This window comes from Lissotriton helveticus, chromosome 5_1 (assembly GCF_964261635.1).
Source record: "Lissotriton helveticus chromosome 5_1, aLisHel1.1, whole genome shotgun sequence".
NCBI classification, from domain to species: domain Eukaryota; kingdom Metazoa; phylum Chordata; class Amphibia; order Caudata; family Salamandridae; genus Lissotriton; species Lissotriton helveticus.
Window position 1 is genome coordinate 901,439,778 of NC_136065.1, and position 21,538 is coordinate 901,461,315.

Here is a 21,538-nt window from a genome sequence, read left to right on the forward strand (position 1 = left end):
TTCCACTGCTATGTGGGTGTCTGTCTCTATATATTAACTAACGATTGATACCTGAATAGCCAGGCCAGTCAGAAAGGGTATTTTGTTCAACAGACCCACCACCAGAGGAGATGTACTGCTTTGGTATCTATTCAACATGTGAGGAATTTGCAGTTGGAAGTCTGTTACTATGCTTGGTAACAGCTTTTCATCTAGAGACTAACTGAACATTTGTCACCGACTCACCCTCCCCTGTTTTCTGTTAAATGGTCTTATACTGTCCATTGATTAGGTGGTATCGCTTCATGGCTGCCAAGGTTTCAAATTACGTAGGTGTGACATTTTCAGAATTTCAATGTAATTGAGTGACGTTCAACGACTGAGTGACACTTTCTCACTAGCAAAATCAAGCAACGGAGACGAGTGAAACACTTATATCAGAAATTACACCCATTTGAGCAATGAGAAACTTTAAGATTATCTTAAAACTGCTGCAAAGTACCGGAAATGGAAGGGCAGTACTCCTCAACAGATGCCAAAAGCAATACCACCTCCTTCTTCGGCTTTCTCCCATACACGTACTGCTTAAAAACACGAACTCTCCTTCAAAAACCCTCTCATACACTTGCATAATCTCATCACACCTGCTTGCACCGCTTCTCTGCAGTGTAAAATAGAAATTCCATGCTACAAAACCTTACCAGAGTGATCATTAAATCCAAACTTCTTCCTGGAAACTATTGCTTTAACTGGGCAGAGAATGTCCAGTACGGAGTTCCTGCACTACTTTAATTTAGGATGTAGAGCATCTGCACGTCTCAGCAATGCGGTAATACATTTAATGGGAGAACAGTAGCACTTCTGTTTCCATTTCAAGTGCTGCCTATAACATTTCATAGGTATAAGTCACCCCTCCAACCGCATACATCACTCTATCAGCACTCATTGTTTGCCCCTTCCGGACAGGCCACTTACCAACTTTCTGGACTAAAAGGTTCTGTTTCATTGGCAATCGCTGGTGTTGCGCCGATAGCAGCAGGCGCTGGCCCTCTCTGAATTAAGTGCTGCATTAAAGAGTTGACAGTCTGCAGAATACTCAGTCACAGCTGCCAGTTCAAGTAATAGAGAAGTTATGGCCTTTGGCCTGTGCCTTTTCAAGATAGTGCAGCACAGAGCTCGTCTGGCCGGACACAAGTGCCCCAAAATTCCCGCATAACACATGGAGCCAGGGTAGGGGGAAGAATGATTTACATCAAAAGCCTGCCCAGACGGAATCTCTCCGCCGAGGCTGGTGAGACAGCAGGGGGGCACAGGAGGACTTAAAAACACTTCTGCCTTTGCCCGTGTGAACTCAATCTCCGCCTTTGCCCGTGTGAGCGCAATCTCCTCCGCAGCAGCTCTGACAGGTCATGAACTGGAGGCCCTCAGTCAGGACCTGAAATTATGTTCAAAATCTAGTCAGTACTTTAAATCAATCCAGAGACACCTGAATGGAGCTTACCCCTGGCGGCACCACCCGGAGCTTGGAGAGCAGTGAGCAGAGCTACAGGGCTGGTATTTGTCAGGCTATTAGTCTCAAAACGATGAATTCCTCAGTGAGCCAGATAGCAACCTCTCCGTGATGAGTCTGAACTGCACCCTCTCTTCTCTGACCAAGTCCGATCGCAGAGCAGTGGCATGGCACAGGAACCCCCCCACACTTAAAAGCATCCACACACTCAAATATTGATTTGTATGAACTGCATGTCCGTTGGCGATGACAGACTTCAGAAAGGAACCTATCAGTGAGCGAGGTGGCACATCATTAGTTCCCAGACGCCATATCCTAAGCTGATCTGTGTGGAGCTTTATGACCTGAGTGCAAGGGAATTGCCAGGAAAGTTTCCAGATCCTGTCCGACACCTGGGGTTAACAACAATTTGTTGATGAGAGGCAACATATAAAAAACAAATCAAACGTGCAAGTGTCAAGGACACGCGAAGTAAATCCATTGTGGTCCCGCACATCGAACCAGTAACTCTGGCAATGCAACGTACACCGGACACGGCTCCTAGGCTCCAGCTCGGATCGGGGAACTGGCAGGTCCTTGCATTTTCCTCAACGAGATTTCGCCCTTACATGGGACACTCTCTACTCTGGACTAGATTGGATTTACTTCGCACGTCCTTGACACTTTTCTCTACAACCATTACTGCCCTAAAGAAGCCTTCTCTATGGGCGAAACGCGTTGGCTGTTGATCCTGTGCTTACTGAACACATCTGGCAAAGAAAACTGTCAACACAAGAATTTTCTCATCAACTTAATATGCACGTTTGATTTGTTTTTTGTATGTTGCCTCTCATCCACAAATTGTTGTTTCTATTTCATGATCTACTAGCAGCAGATCATTTGAGGTGGGCAATATAGGTGACAGAAGTTGGTGACTAAGTCTGGTTGTGCGGTCTCCTAGAACCCAGCTGCTTGTTCTATTCAAATACTGACACCTGGGGTTATTTACAGGGTGATGAATCTGTGAGTCTCTACCAAGGTTGGTGTTACCAAAGGTAACTTGTTCTTCACTGCATGACTGCAGTCCATTAAATGAAATATTAGATTTATTGAAGTGAGTGGAATGGTGTAAAAAAAAAAACTGCTGCACTTGCTCGGTTTGTGATAGAAGATTCCAGGGCTGCTGATGAGCTGTGTTTGGTCTTTGTGCAAAAGAAAATTCAACTGCTGTTTGCTATGCTGCCCTGTTTGTGAGGGAGTCGCTCAGGGTTAAAATGTTAATGAACTTTACATAGCGTGTGTGGAATTTGCATTACTGCTGTTTATGCAGTAGCTGTTGTTTATTTACGTGAAGCTTATTCTGCTTCTCTTTGGAAGCATGGACTTACTGTGACATTGCTGTACCGAATGGTTTTATGCTGTCTGGCTTAAAAGTTCTGTTGAACATTAGATTGAAGGGGGGGTTGAGATAGAGAATTTAGGACACTGAGGGGAGCTTGCACTGCCACATGTTTTGTGTTTTTAAAGTGCTGACTGCATCCCACTTGCACAATAGCTTAAGGAGAAGTTCGATTCCACTCTCTGGTCCTCTGTCTCCGAGACTGTTGAGGACTGTACTCTGTTTGGGGTCCTGGTACACAATCTGTGTTTATCATGGATTGGAACAAATGGTTTAATCTTTTCTAATGCACAAACCGCAAAAACCTTTATATAATCTTCCCTAGGTCTTCCTGCTTGTCACCCTGGAAGAGCTGAGATGCCTGGCCCAAGCAAAGTGTCAGATCCATTTTGGTTCATAATGCTTAACTTGTGCTTTAGTACAAGACACTTTGTATACTTCAGGTTCTGCCCTTTCCTTTTCGCGATAGTGCATACATATACACGCCTAAATTGCACGTGTCTAACTGCTTATTGTAGTTCGGAGTGAATAGATCCTTTCGTCCCCTTATCCCTGCAGGGCATCTCACGGAAGAGTTCAGTGACTGAACTGCATGGAGCCAGTTGGTGCTGGTTCTGAAGAATTTCTTGCAAGCACCTGTATTCGTGTATTGAGTTCACCTGGCCATTGGAAATAACACTCTGGTCGGATCCTGTGTTAAAAGCAGTTATGCTGTTACAGGATTTCCACAACATCTTCAAGCACAGCTGACTGATCTGATGAACAGGAAAGGGCAGACCCTCCTCAGTTATCCTCTAGAATAAATCTCAGAAAACGGCATTGCAAGGGTTGTTGCTCTTGGGGTCCACATAAGCAATCATCCATCCCTTGTATAGCAGTTTTTGTGTGTCCGAGTCCAGCTGGCCCATAGACTTCCTGTCATCAGATTGGCAGCTTGAAAACCAGCCGTAAGCCTGATTCGAGTGTCCTTGTGTTTGGTACTCTGTAGTCCTGGCGTAGTATTACTTGCTACGTTGTGATTTTTGGATTGAGTTGTTCTAATTGATGTCTCTTTGGTTTACAGGTGTGAAACTCACTCTCTCTGCACTCGTAGACGGAAAGAACTTCAATGCCGGAGGTCACAAGGTCGGGCTGGGCCTGGATTTGGAGGCTTGAAGGGCCCCCATTACAGCAAGCATATAGGAAAGCGAATTGATGAATTTGGCCTTAACGATGCATTTTTTGAAACACGACCGCAGCGTTTGCCTCGCTCCTGTGGAAGGAACCAGAACAAGCTGTATTTTTATGTATTTAAACCATGGCCTGTTAGCTTGTTTCTAGTTGAATTGGTGGTTATCGGACCCTGGAAAAGGCTGACCCTTTCCCCCTTATTTAAACGTGTCGTACTGCACCTGCCCGCAGGAATGGATTGGACTTTTCTGAAATGTTGAACGGTGTACACCATTATTTTATTGTCTCCAATATTGATGCAAACCAGATCATTGGATGTTTTGAAAAAAAAAATACACTAATTTTGTTATGTCACCTTTGTCCAAAATACTTTTGGTATCCTGCAAATGTACCACCTAGGAATAAAAAAATTACACCTGTTGTGTGACTGCTTTATTTAAGGACCCCCCAACAGAGAAACATGTGTCTTTTTTTAAAAATATATAAGTATGCCGTATAATTCGATGTGTCAGACGATCTGAATTTTGCTGTTAATACCCCGAAAGAGGTATAAAAGCACATTAGTAAACGGGTAGCTTGCTAAACTGTCACAAATGCTTGATTGTAAGTGTTGAATTTCAGCGAGGTCTCTGGAGGCATTTTGGTGTGACCAGAAGTGTATTCCTCTCTCTGGGCCTAGGGATGTAATTAATGGGAGAAAGAGGAGCGACAGCACCCATGCCTTTTAGATTAGTTTGGGTTTGTAAAATGGGCAGTTCTCTACATGCCTGTCATCTGGTGTTGGCATTTGAATAAAAACTTCCAGAAGAAGTGCTTTTGGTTTCAACGTGATTCTTCCCCTCAAACCGATGCAGAGTGCTCCTCGGACCGTTTTCTTCCACAATTTGGACACATTTTTGAGTGCCCTCGAACATTAAAGTGATTTTCAACATAAGAACTGGGTACACTGAACTCTTCTACCCAATAGTTTCAGCATAAAAAGCCCCAGGCATTGGAGTAGGTTCGACACCTGTATATGTGCTTGAGAGAACCCTCTTATCTGAAACTGGGCACATGAAGTCGAATAAGATCAGGAGTCTCCAACCTTTTCTGCAGTGGGAGCTACTTCTGCTCAAAGAGTGCTCACAAGCTACTATCCTATTTTATCACTGTAAAATCGCGACCTGATGTGACCCAACCGTTGCAAGATTATCCGTTGTGACTGCCTTAAAGCAATACAGGTGTGATTACCACAAGAAATGGCAGGATAAATGTTATCGGTATTAAATGCCTCTCCCTGATTAATGAAATAACAGCCAAAGCATCACATGCCCTCCAGCACAAAGGATAACCACATCAATAGGTCAACCCAACTAAGCTTTAAGTATCTTTCAACTATCCACGCCACTTTTATGTGACAGGCGGCCACCATTGTCTGGGTTGGCTACAGGTTGGCCAGACATTTTATTTGAGGAGTTTTATATAGCGCTGGCTAGACCCGAAGGTATCAGAGCGCTTTACATATGGAAAAAGAGTTGCAAGTTACAAAATTTCACAAATTACAGTATGATTACAAAGTCAAGACAGGAGTTACTAGCGAACACACAAGTCAAGAGCCAAAAAGACCAGGAGAGCTGTAAGTACACGGGGGAGACCGTAGTGGGGGACAACAAGACATATGTCCGAAGTCTGGCTGGGTAGGTGATGGCCATAGTGGTGCGCCAGAGCCAATCTCCCCTATAGCTGTTGGTGCAGCTCCACCTGGAATCGGTCATGTGGTTCGTGTTCTGCCAGGTTAGAATGAAGATCATGAAGTGACCGAAAGTCTTGAGTCCAGAAACGGGAGGGTGGAAATGAGGATGGCATGATAGGAAAGGGTATGAAGCTTAGATGCCATCTTACAGTAGCTACACTCCTGCATGTTGCTCCTCATTTACAGCAGGCGCCAAGTCGGGGTAAGGCATGTCTCTTAGTAGGACAGTGATGGCTTTCAGAATGCCACAGGTAGACCAAGAATGTAAAAAACGATCAAGGATAACCATGATTTTGCAGCGTGAATCTTTCTGGATTCACTATGCTGTGCATTATTCCGCGGTCTTGTGGTTGGGTCCGGATTCGTAGTCTTTTCTTCTTTCTTTTTTTTTTTAGCCCAGGTGGGCGTCGGCGTCACACCCCCTTGGGTGTATTTCCGGTGACGTCGGCATGCTTCCTGCGGAAGCTCCCACTCTTGGGCGCCATCTTCAGATTCTTTTTTTCCGCGGTCGGGTCTGGATCGTTCCCGTTTGGGCTCCAGACATTTTTGGAGAAAGAAGAAAGAAAAGACGAGGAGTAGTCATCTGAAGACTCCAGGGGACTTCATCGACAAAGTCAGCAAGGAGAAGGCGTTTTTCATCGAGATTGTCGACGAACACGCGACCAGAGAGGCCCTGGACGCTCGATGATGGACAACACGCCGTTCAAGTTCTGCCGTAACTGCCACCACAAGTACGCGCAGAAGGACCAGCACCCGGTATGCAACCTTTGCATACCGGTGAACCACGAAAGCGGAGACTGCAACGCCTGTTCCGCCTTCGCCCCGAAGACCCTTCGTGTGAGAGAGAGGCAGAGGGTAGCACACGCCACCCTGCAGGGAAAGGCCCCGACTCCGTCCCTCTACGAGCTGGGGATGTCCTCCGAGGAAGAAAACGCTGCCACCGAAGACGACAGCTACACGGTCGTAGAGACCGATTACACGAAGACTTCTGACAAGGTAGGAGACTCTTCGGCCCCCAAGAACCCGAGAGACTGAGTCTAGAAAAATTAGAGGGCAAGACCCCGAAAGCGCCGACGCCAAAAAAGGCGGCGTCTGCGACTACTCCCAGCGGATCCTCCGAGAAGGAGTCCCCAGCGCCGAGAGCTGCTGATCAGCAGAAAACGTAGAAAATCGTCCCCGAAAAGGATCGATCGACGCCGAGGGAGAAAGACCCAAAACTGACGACGACGACCAGAGACCCAAAATCCGGTTCGACGTCAAACTTCGACACCGAAAGGCACGGCGACGAGCCATCCGCCAAAAAGAACAGCCGACCCATCCGACGCGGAACACGCGGCCGAGATGGAGAAGAAGAGAAGGCGCCTCGAGGCCGAAATGGAGAACATCATGCAGCGGAAGAAAGATTTCGATGCAAAGATGAAAGCCTTCACGATCCCTCACAAGACCAAGCCACTGGTGGTGGAGGCGGTCGAGGAGGAGGATGAGATCGCCGAGGAACAAGACCAGGACGTCGAGATGATCGACGACCAGGAGGAGTACGAGAATCCCTACGATAGTTACAATTATGGGGAGGAAGAGGAAAGCAGGACGGACACAGTTGGCACCCTCTGACCTACAGGAGGTAGATTACATAGATGTCGACACCGACAGCCCGGAGGAGGTGGTCGACACTTACCCCTCGAGGCCCTCGCCGCCGGACGACATCGGGGCCTACAACTCGGTGATACAATCTGCCGCAGCAGCGCTCAAGCTCAAGCTCAAGCTCGACGAAGAGAAGCAGAAAGCAGACTTCCTTCTAGAAACATTGCTCCCAACACAAACGAGGAGCCAGTTCCTTCCAATGCTCGAAAGCGTCCTGGCTCAGGGGAAGGAATCATTCAGGGAGCCCGCAACATGCAAGGCAGTAACTCCCAGAACTGAGAAGAAGTACAAGCATTCCACAAAGGACCCGGCCTACATTCAGGGCACGGTCTCCGCAGACTCCATTATCACGGCCACAGCAAGGAGGAGGGCTAACGTACCCACTACCTCGGGCCCGCCACCGGATAAGGAGAGCAAAACGATGGATCTGGTGGGCAGAAGGATCGAACGGAATGCCGCGACCCACTGGCGCATGGCTAATTCCAACGCCCTGATAAACAGGCACATGTACCAGATCATGGAGGGGCTGGGGCAGTTGGTGAAGGACCTGCCCCAGGATGCCAGGCAGAAGGCCGAAAAGCTGGTTGAAGAGGGGAAAAGCGCGGCAAATTCTTGCCTTAAGACGGCCCTGGATGGGGCAGACACCGCCAGCAGGATTATGATGATGGGCGTCACGGAAAGGAGGCACGCCTGGCTCAGGATCTCAGGTTTCAAACCGGAGGTGCAACACAGCATCCTGAACACACCGTTCAACGGCAACACGCTTTTCGGAACAACAGTTGATGAAACGCTCAGTCAACTGAAAAAAGATAACGAAACAGCAAGATCCATGGGAGCATTGCAGTTCAGAGGGAACAAGAGGGGCACCCCGTCACGGAGGCCCGGCGGGAGAGGCGGAAACCAGCCAGGTACATCACACCAGGCTTTCCAGCAAACGCACCAGGCAGACTCGCAGGCTCCGCATGGTCAGCAGAAGCAGTCCAGGCAGTACCAACAAAGAGGCCAGTCCTTTCGAGGGAGAAATGGACGGGGACAAAATAGAAGAGGGGGGCAGCAGCCCACCTCCAAGTGACTTCAAAAAACTCCGTGTGCCCGCCCACAAAAAAGATCCCAGGGGGCAGCACGTACAGATGGGTCAAGACAAACTAGACCCCTACGACCACATGACACCAGTGGGAGGAAGATTAAGATTTTACCTCCGAGTGGAGAGAAATCACATCAGACAAATGGATCCTCAACATTATCCAATTTGGATACTGCATAGAGTTGGAGGGGAGGCCAACAAGCAGAAAACCAAAAAGAAAAACACTAGCAAGCAAGCAGCTGCAGTGTCTTCAGGAGGAGGCAAAGGAACTCCTGCGGAAGCAGGCCATAGAACGGGTACTCTTCAAGGAAAGAAACACAGGAATATACTCAACGTACTTCCTGGTACCAAAGGTAGACGAGACAATGAGACCCATTCTGGACTTACGGTTCCTGAACAAATTCATAAGAACGCAAAAATTCAAAATGACCTCCCTGCAAGAGGTGCTCCCACAATTGCAGACCGGGGACTTCATGGTCACAATAGACCTCAAGGACGCCTACCTGCACATCCCAATGAACAGAAAGCACAAACACATGCTCAGGTTCACCATTGGAGAAAGCCACTACCAGTTCACGACACTGGCCTTTGGCCTAAAATCAGCACCAAGAGTTTTCTTGAAGTGCCTCGCAGCTGTCGCAGCGCACCTACGAAGGCAAGGAATACACGTATACCCTTACCTGGACGACTGGCTGGTGAAAGCAAACTCATACCAAAAATGCAAGCAGCATGCACATACAGTGACTAGCACGCTCACAAGCCTGGGGTTCTCCATCTATTGAAAGAAATCATCAATGGAGCCGGAACAGGTCAAGATCTTCCTGGGAGCACAGATCAACACCTCACTGGGCAAGGTGTTCCCCAGCGAGAAGAGGGCGCTGGTGAAGGAAACTCGCCTCTACCGGAAGGGGCAAGCTCGGACAGTGAGGACTGCGAGCAAGATCATGGGCATGATGGCATCATGCATCCACCTGGTACCAAATGTACGACTCCACATGAGACCCATACAGGAGCAATGGTCACAAGCTACAGGTGGTTGGGAGGATCTAGTGGTTGTAACGCACGCAGTGCAAAGGGAGATGGCATGGTGGACCATGGAGAACATAACCAGGGGAAAGCCTCTAACGTCCCCAACGCCAACAGTGACCATCACCACAGACGCATCCCTGAAGGGATGGGGCGCTCACATGGAGGAGCTCAAGGTGAGGGGACTGTGGACGCCAACAGATGCGGCAAAACACATCAATTACCTAGAACTGAAGACAATCTTCCTTGCACTGAAAGCCTTTCAAACAAGACTGTACAAACACACGGTGTTGATACAAACAGACAACACCACTGCGATATTCTACATCAACAAGCAGGGGGGCACACAGTCAGCCCCGCTTTCAACGCTGGGGCAGGAGATATGGAGATGGGCCATCCCTCTCAAGATAGACCTGCTAGCCATACACCTACCAGGGAAGGACAACATACAAGCCGATTGGCTCAGCAGGCAGACATCGGCATCCCACGAGTGGGAGCTCAATGCTCAGGAGACAAGGTACCTGTTCGACAGATGGGGGACACCATCGGTGGACCTATTTGCCACACGCCAGAATGCTAAATGCCAAAACTTCGCATCCAGGCAGCCCGAGGAGGGGGGGGTCACTGGGGAATGCCCTATGGATAGATTGGTCAAGGACATTTGCTTACGCCTTTCCCCCGATACCACTGATGCACAGTGCTGAGCAAGTGCAGAGCGAGCAACATGACACTGATACTGGTCGCACCACAGTGGGCGAGGCAGACATGGTACTCGCAGATCATGGAGATGACACAGTGTGCACCCCACAGATTCAGCAGGAGGAAGGACCTACTCTCCATGCAGAACGGAGAGGTACTAGAGCCAGAGAGCATGAGCCTCGTAGCGTGGCTCCTGAGGACATAGAGTACGCCCATTTGAGACTACCAGAAAGCACCCTGAGGGTACTTCGGGAGGCACGAAGGCCCAGCACTCGGAAGTGCTACGTTGCGAAATGGAAAAGATTCACTATATGGTGCAGACAGGAAAGACTCCACAATAAAATGAAGAGGGACTCCAGAGTGCTAAGGTACCTGACGCACTTGCTGGAGAAAAACCTTAGCTCATCCTCTATAAGAGTTCACCTGGCAGCGATAGTCGCCTACACAAGGGGAGAAACGTGCAGGAGCTTCTTCACATCACAGGTGGTGAAGAGATTCCTAGAAGGTGCGAAAAGGATCGCACCACCCAAGCGGGTGCCGCCACCTGCATGGAACTTGGGAACACAGTCCTAACGGAACTCATGAAAGAGCCCTTTGAACCACTTCACAAGGCCTCCCTAAAGATGCTAACTATGAAAACAGCCTTCCTGGTTGCAATAACGTCCTTACGCAGAGTAAGCGTGCTTCAAGCGCTGACGCTACAAGAACCCTACATACAAATACACAATGATAATGATGAGGACTGACCACACTTCATGCCGAAGGTGGTATCGAAATTTCACATGAACCAGTCTATACAGATACCGAGTTTTTTCCAAAAACCAACAACAAGCGCAGAGTGAGCTCTGGACGCCAGAAGGGCAGTCATGCACTACATTGAAAGGACAAAGGAACACAGGAAAACAAAACAGTTTTTTGTGTCATTCGCAAACAGCTTCATGGGGAAAGCTGTAACCAAAAAGACCATTGCACGATGGATCGCACAGACTATTCAACTCTGCCACAAGCGTGCAGGACAAGAACTGGCAGAGGGGACACGTGCCCACTCCACCAGGAAGAAAGGCGCTACAATAGCCTTCCTGGCTAACACACCCATAGAGGACATATGCCTGGCGGCAACATGGGCTTCGGTGCACACGTTCACGAAGCACTACTGTGTGGACATACAAATGAACAAGGAAGCTCAAGTGGGACAGAAGGTGCTACAGCACATATTCAACACCCAACGCTCATCTTCCACCCAGCCGCCACAGAGATGAGAAACCGCTACAAAATCTATGCACAGCATAGTGAATCCAGAAAGATTCACGCTGCAAAACGAATAGTTTTCTTACCTGTCGGTGTAGTTTTGCAGCTTGAAGATCTTTCTGGATTCACTAGCGAACCCACCCACCTCCGCCAGAAAGATGAGGCTGGAGAGAGAAGAGTTGGTTAACTAAAGAAAGGACTTTAAAAGTACAAAGCGGTAAAATACCAAATAAATACAACATTGCCATTACTTCGGAAACGAAAGAAACACGGAAAAAAAGAACCCGAAGATGGCGCCCAAGAGTGGGAGCTTCCGCAGGAAGCATGCCGACGTCACCGGAAATACACCCAAGGGGGTGTGACGCCGACGCCCACCTGGGCTAAGGAAAAAACAAACAAAAAAAAAAACACCAAAGAAAAGACTACGAATCCGGACCCAACCACAAGACCGCGGAATAATGCACAGCATAGTGAATCCAGAAAGATCTTCAAGCTGCAAAACTACACCGACAGGTAAGAAAACTATTCGATATGCTATACGCACTATCCAAACATGAACTAACTCAAGTGTCCCAGAGGTTATGATGGGGGTAGCTTATACTTCTGTTGTCCTTGACACCAGGCAAAGCTTTCCTAGAGCAATACTGTTATGGAGCGACTCCATGTCACACAAAGGCACATAATTGTGCACACGTGCTTACACCCCCCCCCCCCCGTTAATTGTCTCCACTCTGTATCCATACCCTGTTTTTATCCGCTCTGACTGATCATGCACCATTAGAACTATTTTTTCTACTCTGGCTCCTGTTACCCACTTTCGTTGATCAGCACTGGTTACTGCTGTCACTCTTGTTTTAGGTCTTATTATTCACACAGCGTGGGACTGATAGAGCAGGGCCTACAACATGTCCACTCTCCTTGGTACTTAGCTAGATTGAGACTGAAGACCGGTGGTAATTTTGTAGACCCCATAAGCTGGCAGTGTTTCGCTGATTATCATGAGACATGTCCATTTGCTTGACTGTCACTCTAACCGTCTTGAGATTAGAAGAATTGCCTTCTTTAATATGCATAGACTCTGAATGAGATGATTGGCTACACCGCTAAGAGCTCTTTCGAGGGTGCTGGGGAGTTACCAGCAGCTACCGAGCTACTCGTTTGAGACCCCTGAATTTGATCTATCAATGCAATATCTGCGGACCCTTACGAACAGACCACTTATATTGATCTGGAAACTGGTCACTGTGTGGCTCAAGAACCCCACACTTTCGCCACCATTAGAAAAGGCATAAGCTCTTGTTTGAAGAGGGTAGTTCTCCTGACTGAGCATCTCCTGTTGTGAAAAACAAGACTGCTACTTTCCAGCGTTGGCTTCCCCACTGCTAACTTTTCATGTGAAATGTCTAGAGATCTTTTTGCCTCCCTGTCAAGTTCCCGTAGAGGTAAAAGAAGGGGGTGCTGCTTGTTCATGATATAGGGTCGACCCCTAGGATCAGGAACCATTGGAATCAAAAGTCTGAATTCCTCTCTGCTTGATTAAATATTGGCATATCATGTGGTGTCCTTCACTGAGGCACACTAATGTAGCATCCCATTACGAATTGAAGAAAGGGAAACCTTTATAGGACCTCACCCAATAAGCACTTGGAAATCCAGGAGGTCTCGCTTTGGGACGTTTGGTGATGCTTTACAGTGTCAGGTATTTTCCTGACATTGCTGTGCCGTGAAAAGTGTTTACCAAATGTCCAGCAGTAGTGGCGGTTCATCTCAGAAGACAAATTTACGTCAGCCACGTACCAAGACAACTGGCTCATCAAAGCCAGCACACACCTAAAGTGCCTAGAACACACTCAGACCACACCACACTACACCAATTGGGTTTCATGGTAAACCTGCAAAAGTCTCGCCTACAATCTTCACAGATACCTTCTTATCTAGGAGACACTCTTGTGAGTGTTGAGAGTGGTTACTAGATAAAATGGGATCTGTCTCCAGCCTCTCCCAATGCAGCCAGAATGTTCAGTATCCAGACTACTGCTGCATTTTCAAACCTTGCAAGCAGGAGGTTCATGCGGCCACTAGAAATTAAGGGTTCATGCACTCGCAATAGTGCCTAATGCAAGACTACACGTGTCCACCACTAGAATGCTTAGCACATCTGTGGAATCGGTCTCAGGGTAAATCAACAGATCTAATGTTGGTAGACACCCACACCCATCGTGTTCTGCAGTGGTGGAACCCACAGAATTTATCAAAAGGGTGGCCTTTTATTGACCCTGTTACAGAGATTGTGCTAACAGACGCATCTCTTACAGGTTGGGGTGCACATCCCCATCATTGCACAATGTAGGGTCTCTGGGACGACAAACGCTAACGTCTCCACATCAACTATCTATAGCTTCTAGCAGTATTTCTGGTGCTGAAAACTTTTCAATATCATCTCACAGGCAAAGTTGTCCTTGTCCGCACTCACATGACAGCAATGTACTATGTACACAAACAGGGAGGGACACACATACACTCCTACTGTCACGCCTGTCTCCGACAGTTTGCAAAAGGCAATCCATCACAAAAATCATGTTCTAGAAGAAAACCTTCCAGAAGTGAACAATCACATTGCCAACCTCCTCAGCAGACGGAGGCAGCATATACATGAGTAGGAACTTCATCCCCAAGTTCTTCTTCCATACTTTCAACAATGGGGATATTCGCAAATGGATCTGTTTGCCACAGTAGACCATGCCCAAACTTCGCCTCCAGGTTCCCACTCCCTCTCACCAAAGGCAATGCTCTGTGGATGAATTTGTCAGGGATATTTGCCTATGCTTTTCTGCCTCTCCCATTCTTTGTTTGTGGTTCGGAAACTCAGGCAAACATCACTCACACTGATTGTGGTAGCTCCCACATGGTCCTGTCAACCATGGTACACCACACTGTTAGAGCGGTCAGTAGTTCCACAAAAAGTGTTACATCTCACCTCCAACCTTCTAACTCGGAACCATGAAGAAATCAAGCATCCAAATCCCAAGGAGCTCAACTTACCGATTTGTCTTGAGGTCATAGAGTTTGGATATTTAAATTTGATACCAGATTGTATGACTATTCTGAGAGAAGCAAGAACACCTACGACCAGCGCTTGCTATGCAGCAAAGTGGAAAATAATTGTTGTCTACTGACAAAATGATTTATCTAGATGCTTCTGTCAGGACATTCTGATACCTTCTGCACTTACAGCGATGCGCGTTAGCTTACACCTTTTTTATTTCACCTGGCAGCTGTAGCTGCATATTTGCAGCACAGACAGCATTTATTTTTATTTAAAGTTTCTGACATTAAAGCCTTTATGGAATGCTTAAAAAGAGTAATACCACTAAGAATACCTCTGGCACCAGTATGGCATCTTAAGGTTGTACTTACAAGACGTATGGGTCCACCCTGTGAACCATTACACAATTGTCCTTTACAGTTTCTTTCATGGACGGTTGCCTTCCTCATTGCCATTTCTTCATTAGGGAGTGTTGGTGAGCTTCAGGCATTAACCTTAGACGAACCCTTTTTTCAACTCTATAAAGATAAGTAGTTCGCACCAATCCCAGATTTCTTCCCAAAGTAGTTTCTGCTTTCCACCTTAGCCAATCAGTTGTTACCTGTGTGCTTTTCTCAACCTGATTCAGTAGCAGAATGGGCTCTTCACACAAGACGTCAGAAGAGCTTTATTGTATTATATCGAAAGGACAAAAGATTTTCGGAAGATAAAGCAACTTAGTTTCATTTGCACAACCTCGCAAAGGCAGTCCTATTTCTAAATCTACCATTTCAAGACGGATTGTTCGGTGCATTCGAACTTGCAATGCAAAAGCTAAAATAACTATACCCCCTAGAGTGCATTCCACTTGCAAATTGGGGGGGGGGAGAGAGATATCTATGACCTTTTTGGCTAACATTGCTATAGCTGTCACTTGTAAAGCAGCAACATGGTCTACACCACACACATTTACCAAACACTATTGTATGGATATACTAGCAAGCCAATTTAGGGCAAGCAGTGCTAAAGACACTTTTTCAGACAACTGCAACATATACTGGTTAGCCTCTGCTTTGGGAGAATACTGCTGTATAGTCTATGCAAAGCATGTGTATCTACAGCACACATACCTCGAACGGATCGTTACTTACCCAGTAAGCATCTGTTTCTGGCATGTAGAGCTGTAGATTCACATGTGCCCTCCCACCTCCACGGGCACCTGTAGTTGTTGCAGTTCTCATTATGTACATTATCTACGCATGGACATCTCTTTACTACACTCACTCCATTCTCACCCTCTTGCGGGAAAACAATCTAATAATGAAGTCGATGCACATGCGCATTATCACCGAAAGGAGTCCTTACCTCATGACTGGAAAGACTTTTTTTGTAGAAAAACAACTTGCAAACATCCGGACCCAACACTGGATGGCAAGAGTATGCAAAGCATGTGAATCTACAGCTCTACATGCCAAGAACAGATGCTTACTGGGTAAGTAACAATCCTTTTTTGTTATCTGATTCAGTGCTACTACTTTTATCTGTTGCAGAAGGATGAAAGGCTGAGTAGACCCAGTTGGATTTGAACCCATGGCATCAAACACATATCCCACGAATCTATAGTTAGTCCACTGAGTCACCAGGCATAACTGCTCTTAAAAGACAATACTTAAATATTTCAGGAATGCTGATAGAAAATCAAGCATCAACACTTTACTTTCAGAACAATGGCAACGTCTTAAAATGGTCTCATTTGAGTTAAGGACAAAAAATACTTTATTTGACTAAAGTATTTGCTACACGCACAGATGCAACTCCAAGGAGCAGCAAACAGATTTATAGGAAACGTTTTGTAAAACAAGCCTCTCAAATTTGAGTGGCTGAACACTGAACAGTGTGGTGTGATAAGTCCTTTTGAGAACTGAGCACAGATCTGGTGAATTCATGTAATGGGAACTAAACAGATGACACTTGGCAGAGTGATTTTCACACATTTAATGAATATTACACATTTGAGGCACAAGTTTATAGATTGAGCCCCAGAATCTCCTTTTTGCTAATTTGTCAAAGCTGTGATTAGATTTATCTAATCTCTGCTTTGTTGCTTTGAATTGCACCAAAGAGAAACACGTTTCCTCTAATTTTTGGTTAGTGGGGTTGTTTTTATTGCACAGTGTGACTGAGCAGGCAGTGTGAGTAGCTTCAGTAATAAGGTACCATTGCTCTGTTTTCACTGGTCAAGTTAATGAAAGCACATTACTAAATAGTAGGCGTGTCAAGGAGAACAGTGTTCAGGCAGCAGAAAGCCACATTTCTTAGAGGAACAACAATAGAAAAGGAGTTTGTACTTAAAGGGTGACAATCCCCTATGCCATACAGCAGGTACACACAGATGTTTATGGCTACACACTGGAGTGCATGGCTGCTTATAGGCTTTTATAGCAAGAAACAATAATTGGTATTTTGAGAAACAGATTGGCATATACTTTGACCAGTAGATTATCCTATGGCGGGTGTCGTTTTCCAACCACCAGGTGCTCCTGCTCTTAATGGACTATGTTGTGTTGGTCACTGTATGTGGTTTTCTGGGCAGTGCGATCTCCAGGGCCGCTGCCTGGCACTTGCTCTAGGAGACGCTTTAGACTACCATTTTCCTGCTCAAGTGGATGGTGTGCACGTTCAAGTAGCACAGGGCATTCACACCAAACGCGACATTACAATGCACAGCAGTCAGGACAAGACAGTATAAACTCGTGTAGTAAGGAATGTTCACATTTGAAGACCTGCCTCTAGACGAACCATGCCCATTTGTGGTTCCTTGTATCTGTTGACTCTGTGCAGCGGTGTATTTATCAACCTTCTAAGCTGCTTCCTCTTATTTTACCAACCAGTCTGCTGGCTATCTTTATTTTTGTGAACCCTCTCTCCTTCCACCCTATTCCGAGCATTGAAAGAGAAAAGCAGTCAACAAACCCTGCTGTGCCCTCTTGCATGACCGCCATATTCTGCACTTTAATTTCTTCCTGCGCATACATTCACTGCCACCTTTATTCTACAAAGCGGGAGGGATGGGGGCAAGCAACAATGCAGGAGGGGCGGGTATACCTCAAAGTGTGATCAATAGAGTGACACACCCTGAGCAAGTAAACAGTACTTCAGCCATGCTTGGGGGGGGGGGGGGGGGGGGGGAGAGATAAAAAGGGGGGGGGCCAAACACGAAGTGGAAGTGAAGGTGCTGATTAAACAGAAGCAAGGAAATGAGTGATGATTAAGCCAACCAATGATAGGCTGTGAGCACCCTGTAAGTAAGAAAAATTCACACGCTACAGTGCATGTTCTGTCCGAGAAGATATGTAAAAAGGCCACAGGTTTAAAGGAGGACCGAATAAGGGAGACATTAGGGGCGAGGATGGTGAAATTGCCTTGCATAAGGAAGAGGGCAACACGGTGGGCTGGGAAGAGAAGCACACATGTACAGAGCACTGCTGGAGAGAGACCACTAAGGACGAGGGGTAGATGCACCCGAATGTGCCAAGAACACCGGTACCTGGGGAGAAGAATAGGAGGGAAAGAGCAGTGGGGGAGAATTAGTTGAGAGAAGTGGAGGATAGGAGGTGGCAGTTGGCGGGGGTGGCATACAGGGGAAGGAGAGCTGGAAAAAGAATTCGATCATCAAACCTAAAATAAACTTCCCTAAAAGTCAATGTTGGAAGGGTAGAAGTCAGCCAACTGGGTAAAATCTAGAGATGCTGTGCTTCAGGGGTGGGGCAAACACAAGCTGGGCAAGCAGGGTGAACGAAAATCATTAAGCAAACAAGTGGCAGAGTAAACCAGTGCTAAGCCACAGGTGGGCTGTAAGCCCCCGCAAGTGTTTTGTAGGCCCCACAATGTGTCTTCTGCAGCCAGATAGCTTGTGCTGTCTGGTGGGCATGACCTGAAAACACTAACCAGTTCTTGCCTAGGTTTAAGATTCTATTGAATAGCTATGCCGAGAACCTTTAAGATCCTTTTAAAATCCTGGTGGTCAAACCAAGCATCAATAGAAAGTTCAAGTCTGTCCACTTGATCTTATTTTATCTGACACCATATCACAGACACATTGGTAGTGCATGAAACAGTAAAACCAGGGCTGGGTGGAATGCCCTCCAAGATAAAGAAAGTACAAAGTTGGATGGAGCAGGCAAACCAGTAGCTGTTGGTGCTGCACTGCAGTGGTATATTGCCAACTTTTTAGACTGTTGGCAAGATAAGATTTACACCAATGGAAGAAGATGATACTATTGAAACTGCAGCTTGATATCCACCTGAAAGGAACTTGAGGGATTATCCAGGAACTCAATGAAAACTCCAGCACTAGCTGTGTGTTGAAAGTTGCTGATAAAGCTTCCTGTCATACCAGTGTTTTATTACTTGCCATGGCTTGTTAGGGTGTTAGAGGGTTTCACTCAGAAGTCTCTCAATAGTCTACCCAGGGATGCTGAACACCTCTTCGGACCATAGATTAATGAAGTGTTAGAGAAGAGCAAAAAACAACACAAAAATAGTGAAGACTTTGAGTGTCCTAAACAAGCTGCTGAAATGGACTTTTCACCTTGGTCAAATGAGACTTTCACCTAGGGGTGCAACAGCCAGTCCACTTAGGCTTACAATCCGAAGCACCCCTTTTCTGCGGAAACCAAAAGGTGTTAAAAACTAGGATAGTTCACTCTTGAATCCTGCTGGTGTAGTGGTCACTCAAAACCTGCAGGTGCTCAACGAAGAAGTGACTCTGCAACAAGGCAGTAACTGTCCACAAATACCCCAAACCACAAAACACCAGCCAGGAATGCTGATATCTCACCTTCCTCAATTGGAAGCCAAAAACTCAGACAAGTGTATAATTTTTGACACAGAGTGAGACTATTGTCTTGAGTCCATATGGTGCCACCTAGTCATCTGCCAAAGCATCAGAAAACTGGTATGTACTGCTGCTATTGGAAAAGGTAGCTACATCACTGGCCCCAAAGGCAGGGCAGTGTTAGAGGAAGTGGACACCAGCAGATGCAACAATTCTCTTCTTACTCTTCAAATCTGCTACCTAAGCTCCTTAGTTTTCCATCCATTGACTCCTTGAGGCAAGTAGGGGCAGGATTGTGTATTGCCTCACTAACTGGCGTTGTATTTCTTAGAACAAGTAGATCCTTCAAATTGTTCAGTTTGGTTATCCCCTCCCCTATTCTGGATGCTCTTCCACATATTCCAGCAGTTGTGGCCCAACCTTTGGCGAACCATGCCAATATTCTCTCCTAAGAAGTGCAGATGTTGCTAACCAAGGGCGCAGTAGAGCTTGTGCCTCAGATGAGAGGAATTTGGTGTTACTCCCAATACTATTTTGTGCCCAGGAATGATGGGGTGGGTGGGGGGAGATTTACGGCCTCATGCTCCTGAGCACTTTTATCCAGAAAAATAAAGTGGGAGATCTAGATGCTCGCTCAGGTCATTCCCCCTAGAACTGTATGATGACCTTGTACTTGTAGAGTGCATAGTTCCTGTTGGATTGCCAAACAGGCACATGGAACTACCTTTGATTTGTTGTTTGATTGTACCATTACTAATTCACTTTCCAGCCCTTTCACTTTATTTCTGTCCCTCGCTTGTTTACAAAGGTCATGTCAGTGGTTGCAGTCAATCTTTAAAGGTCAGGGATTCACATAAAGGGTGACCTCTATGACTCGCTGCTAATGGGAAGCTTGCTTCAGCTAGTCTGAGACAACTTTCAGATGACTGTCACCACTGTCCTCCCTGGGATTCGTAGTCAACGAGCCAAAATCCCATCTTCGACCTGTGCAGAGGATTGGCTTTGCTGGGGATATTGTGGCCACAGTGGTGTTGAAAGCCAGTCTCCTTATAACAAGGGACATGCAGGCAATGATCCTGATGTTTTGGGAAACCATGTCTCTTGCAGTCTTTGTTGTTCTGAGAGTGTAGGGTTTTATGCATCCTGCTGGTACTGCATACCTTTTGGCATAGGTAGGTTCGCAAGTGGAACCTTTGTATTCAGTGGGCCCTCCCAGGGTGCCTTTCAAACATCTATTTCCCCTCCAGCTTAGCAGGTGTAGCTGGCCAGGAGTGGTGTCTGCACCGAAGGTGGTTCAATCCATGACAAACGTATGCAGTAGTATTGGGTATGTGGCAAGGTGAAGTAACACTGTGTCTTTTTTGTCTTTGTTTAGTGTCTTTGGAGAACCTTCAGATTCAGGAAACCAGATAAGTAATTTTGTTTTTATTTACTGTTGCACAAATCTTACATGCACACACCCACTGACTTGACTTAGAACAATTTGTCTGCCTTTACATAGCACAGTGTTTTAGAAGGACAGTTTTAGTCAATAGCAGAGATAGTGTCTCGGTGGATGACTGCTGCCCGGACCCTAACTCAGGTTATGGAAGACCGCTCTAAGGCAGCATCAGAGACTGAGATAGCAGATACCGAGTCAGCATCTGAAGGAGAGGAAAAGGGAGCAGAGTGTGGAAGTGATTTTTCAGTCTGTGGAGTTCTGTCCGACGACTCATCTTCCAGCAATTCTGAGGGACATGATGATGGTAGTCGTGCTGTCCCTTCACAAGCGCAGTCTTGTGTAGTGAAGCGACTGTAGCAGGATAGACCAACCCAAAGAGCAGGCACGTATGGCAGCATGTACAGATGAAGTTCTCTCTTGGCAGCCCCGCAAATTTGTTCAGTCCCAAATTCTGCCTTTTACTGGCGACACTGGATGTAAATTCAATGTGACACATTTTTAACCTATTGACTAAATCCATCTCTTTTTGGATGTTGACTTCCTTCAGCAAATTGTGCAGCAAACAAGTTTTCGTTCTGAACAATTTTTGATGGAGCACCGAGGCACTTTAGGGCCTCATTCTAGGGCACACCAATAGACTTCCGCTTCACTTGAGGAGTTGAAGATATTTTTGGGCTTTGCGCTCAAGATGGGCTCAGTGCACAAACTGTGCTTTCAGTACTACTGATCTACTTGCATGGTTTGGGTAACCCCCATCTTCGCACCGTT

General features: G+C 46.6%; 1 protein-coding gene across 3 annotated transcripts in view; it reads left to right on the forward strand.

The window, feature by feature from the left end:
* Positions 1–4,457, forward strand: part of VDAC2 (voltage dependent anion channel 2) — a 97,518-nt gene extending 93,061 nt beyond the window's left edge. For all 3 annotated transcript variants that reach the window (XM_078643361.1, XM_078643360.1, XM_078643359.1), the window contains exon 9: positions 3,931–4,457. In XM_078643361.1, the coding sequence (XP_078499487.1) occupies positions 3,931–4,022 (92 nt within the window). In that variant the 3' untranslated portion in view covers positions 4,023–4,457. The remainder of the gene's footprint in view (positions 1–3,930) is intronic.
* Positions 4,458–21,538: the final 17,081 nt, after the last annotated feature.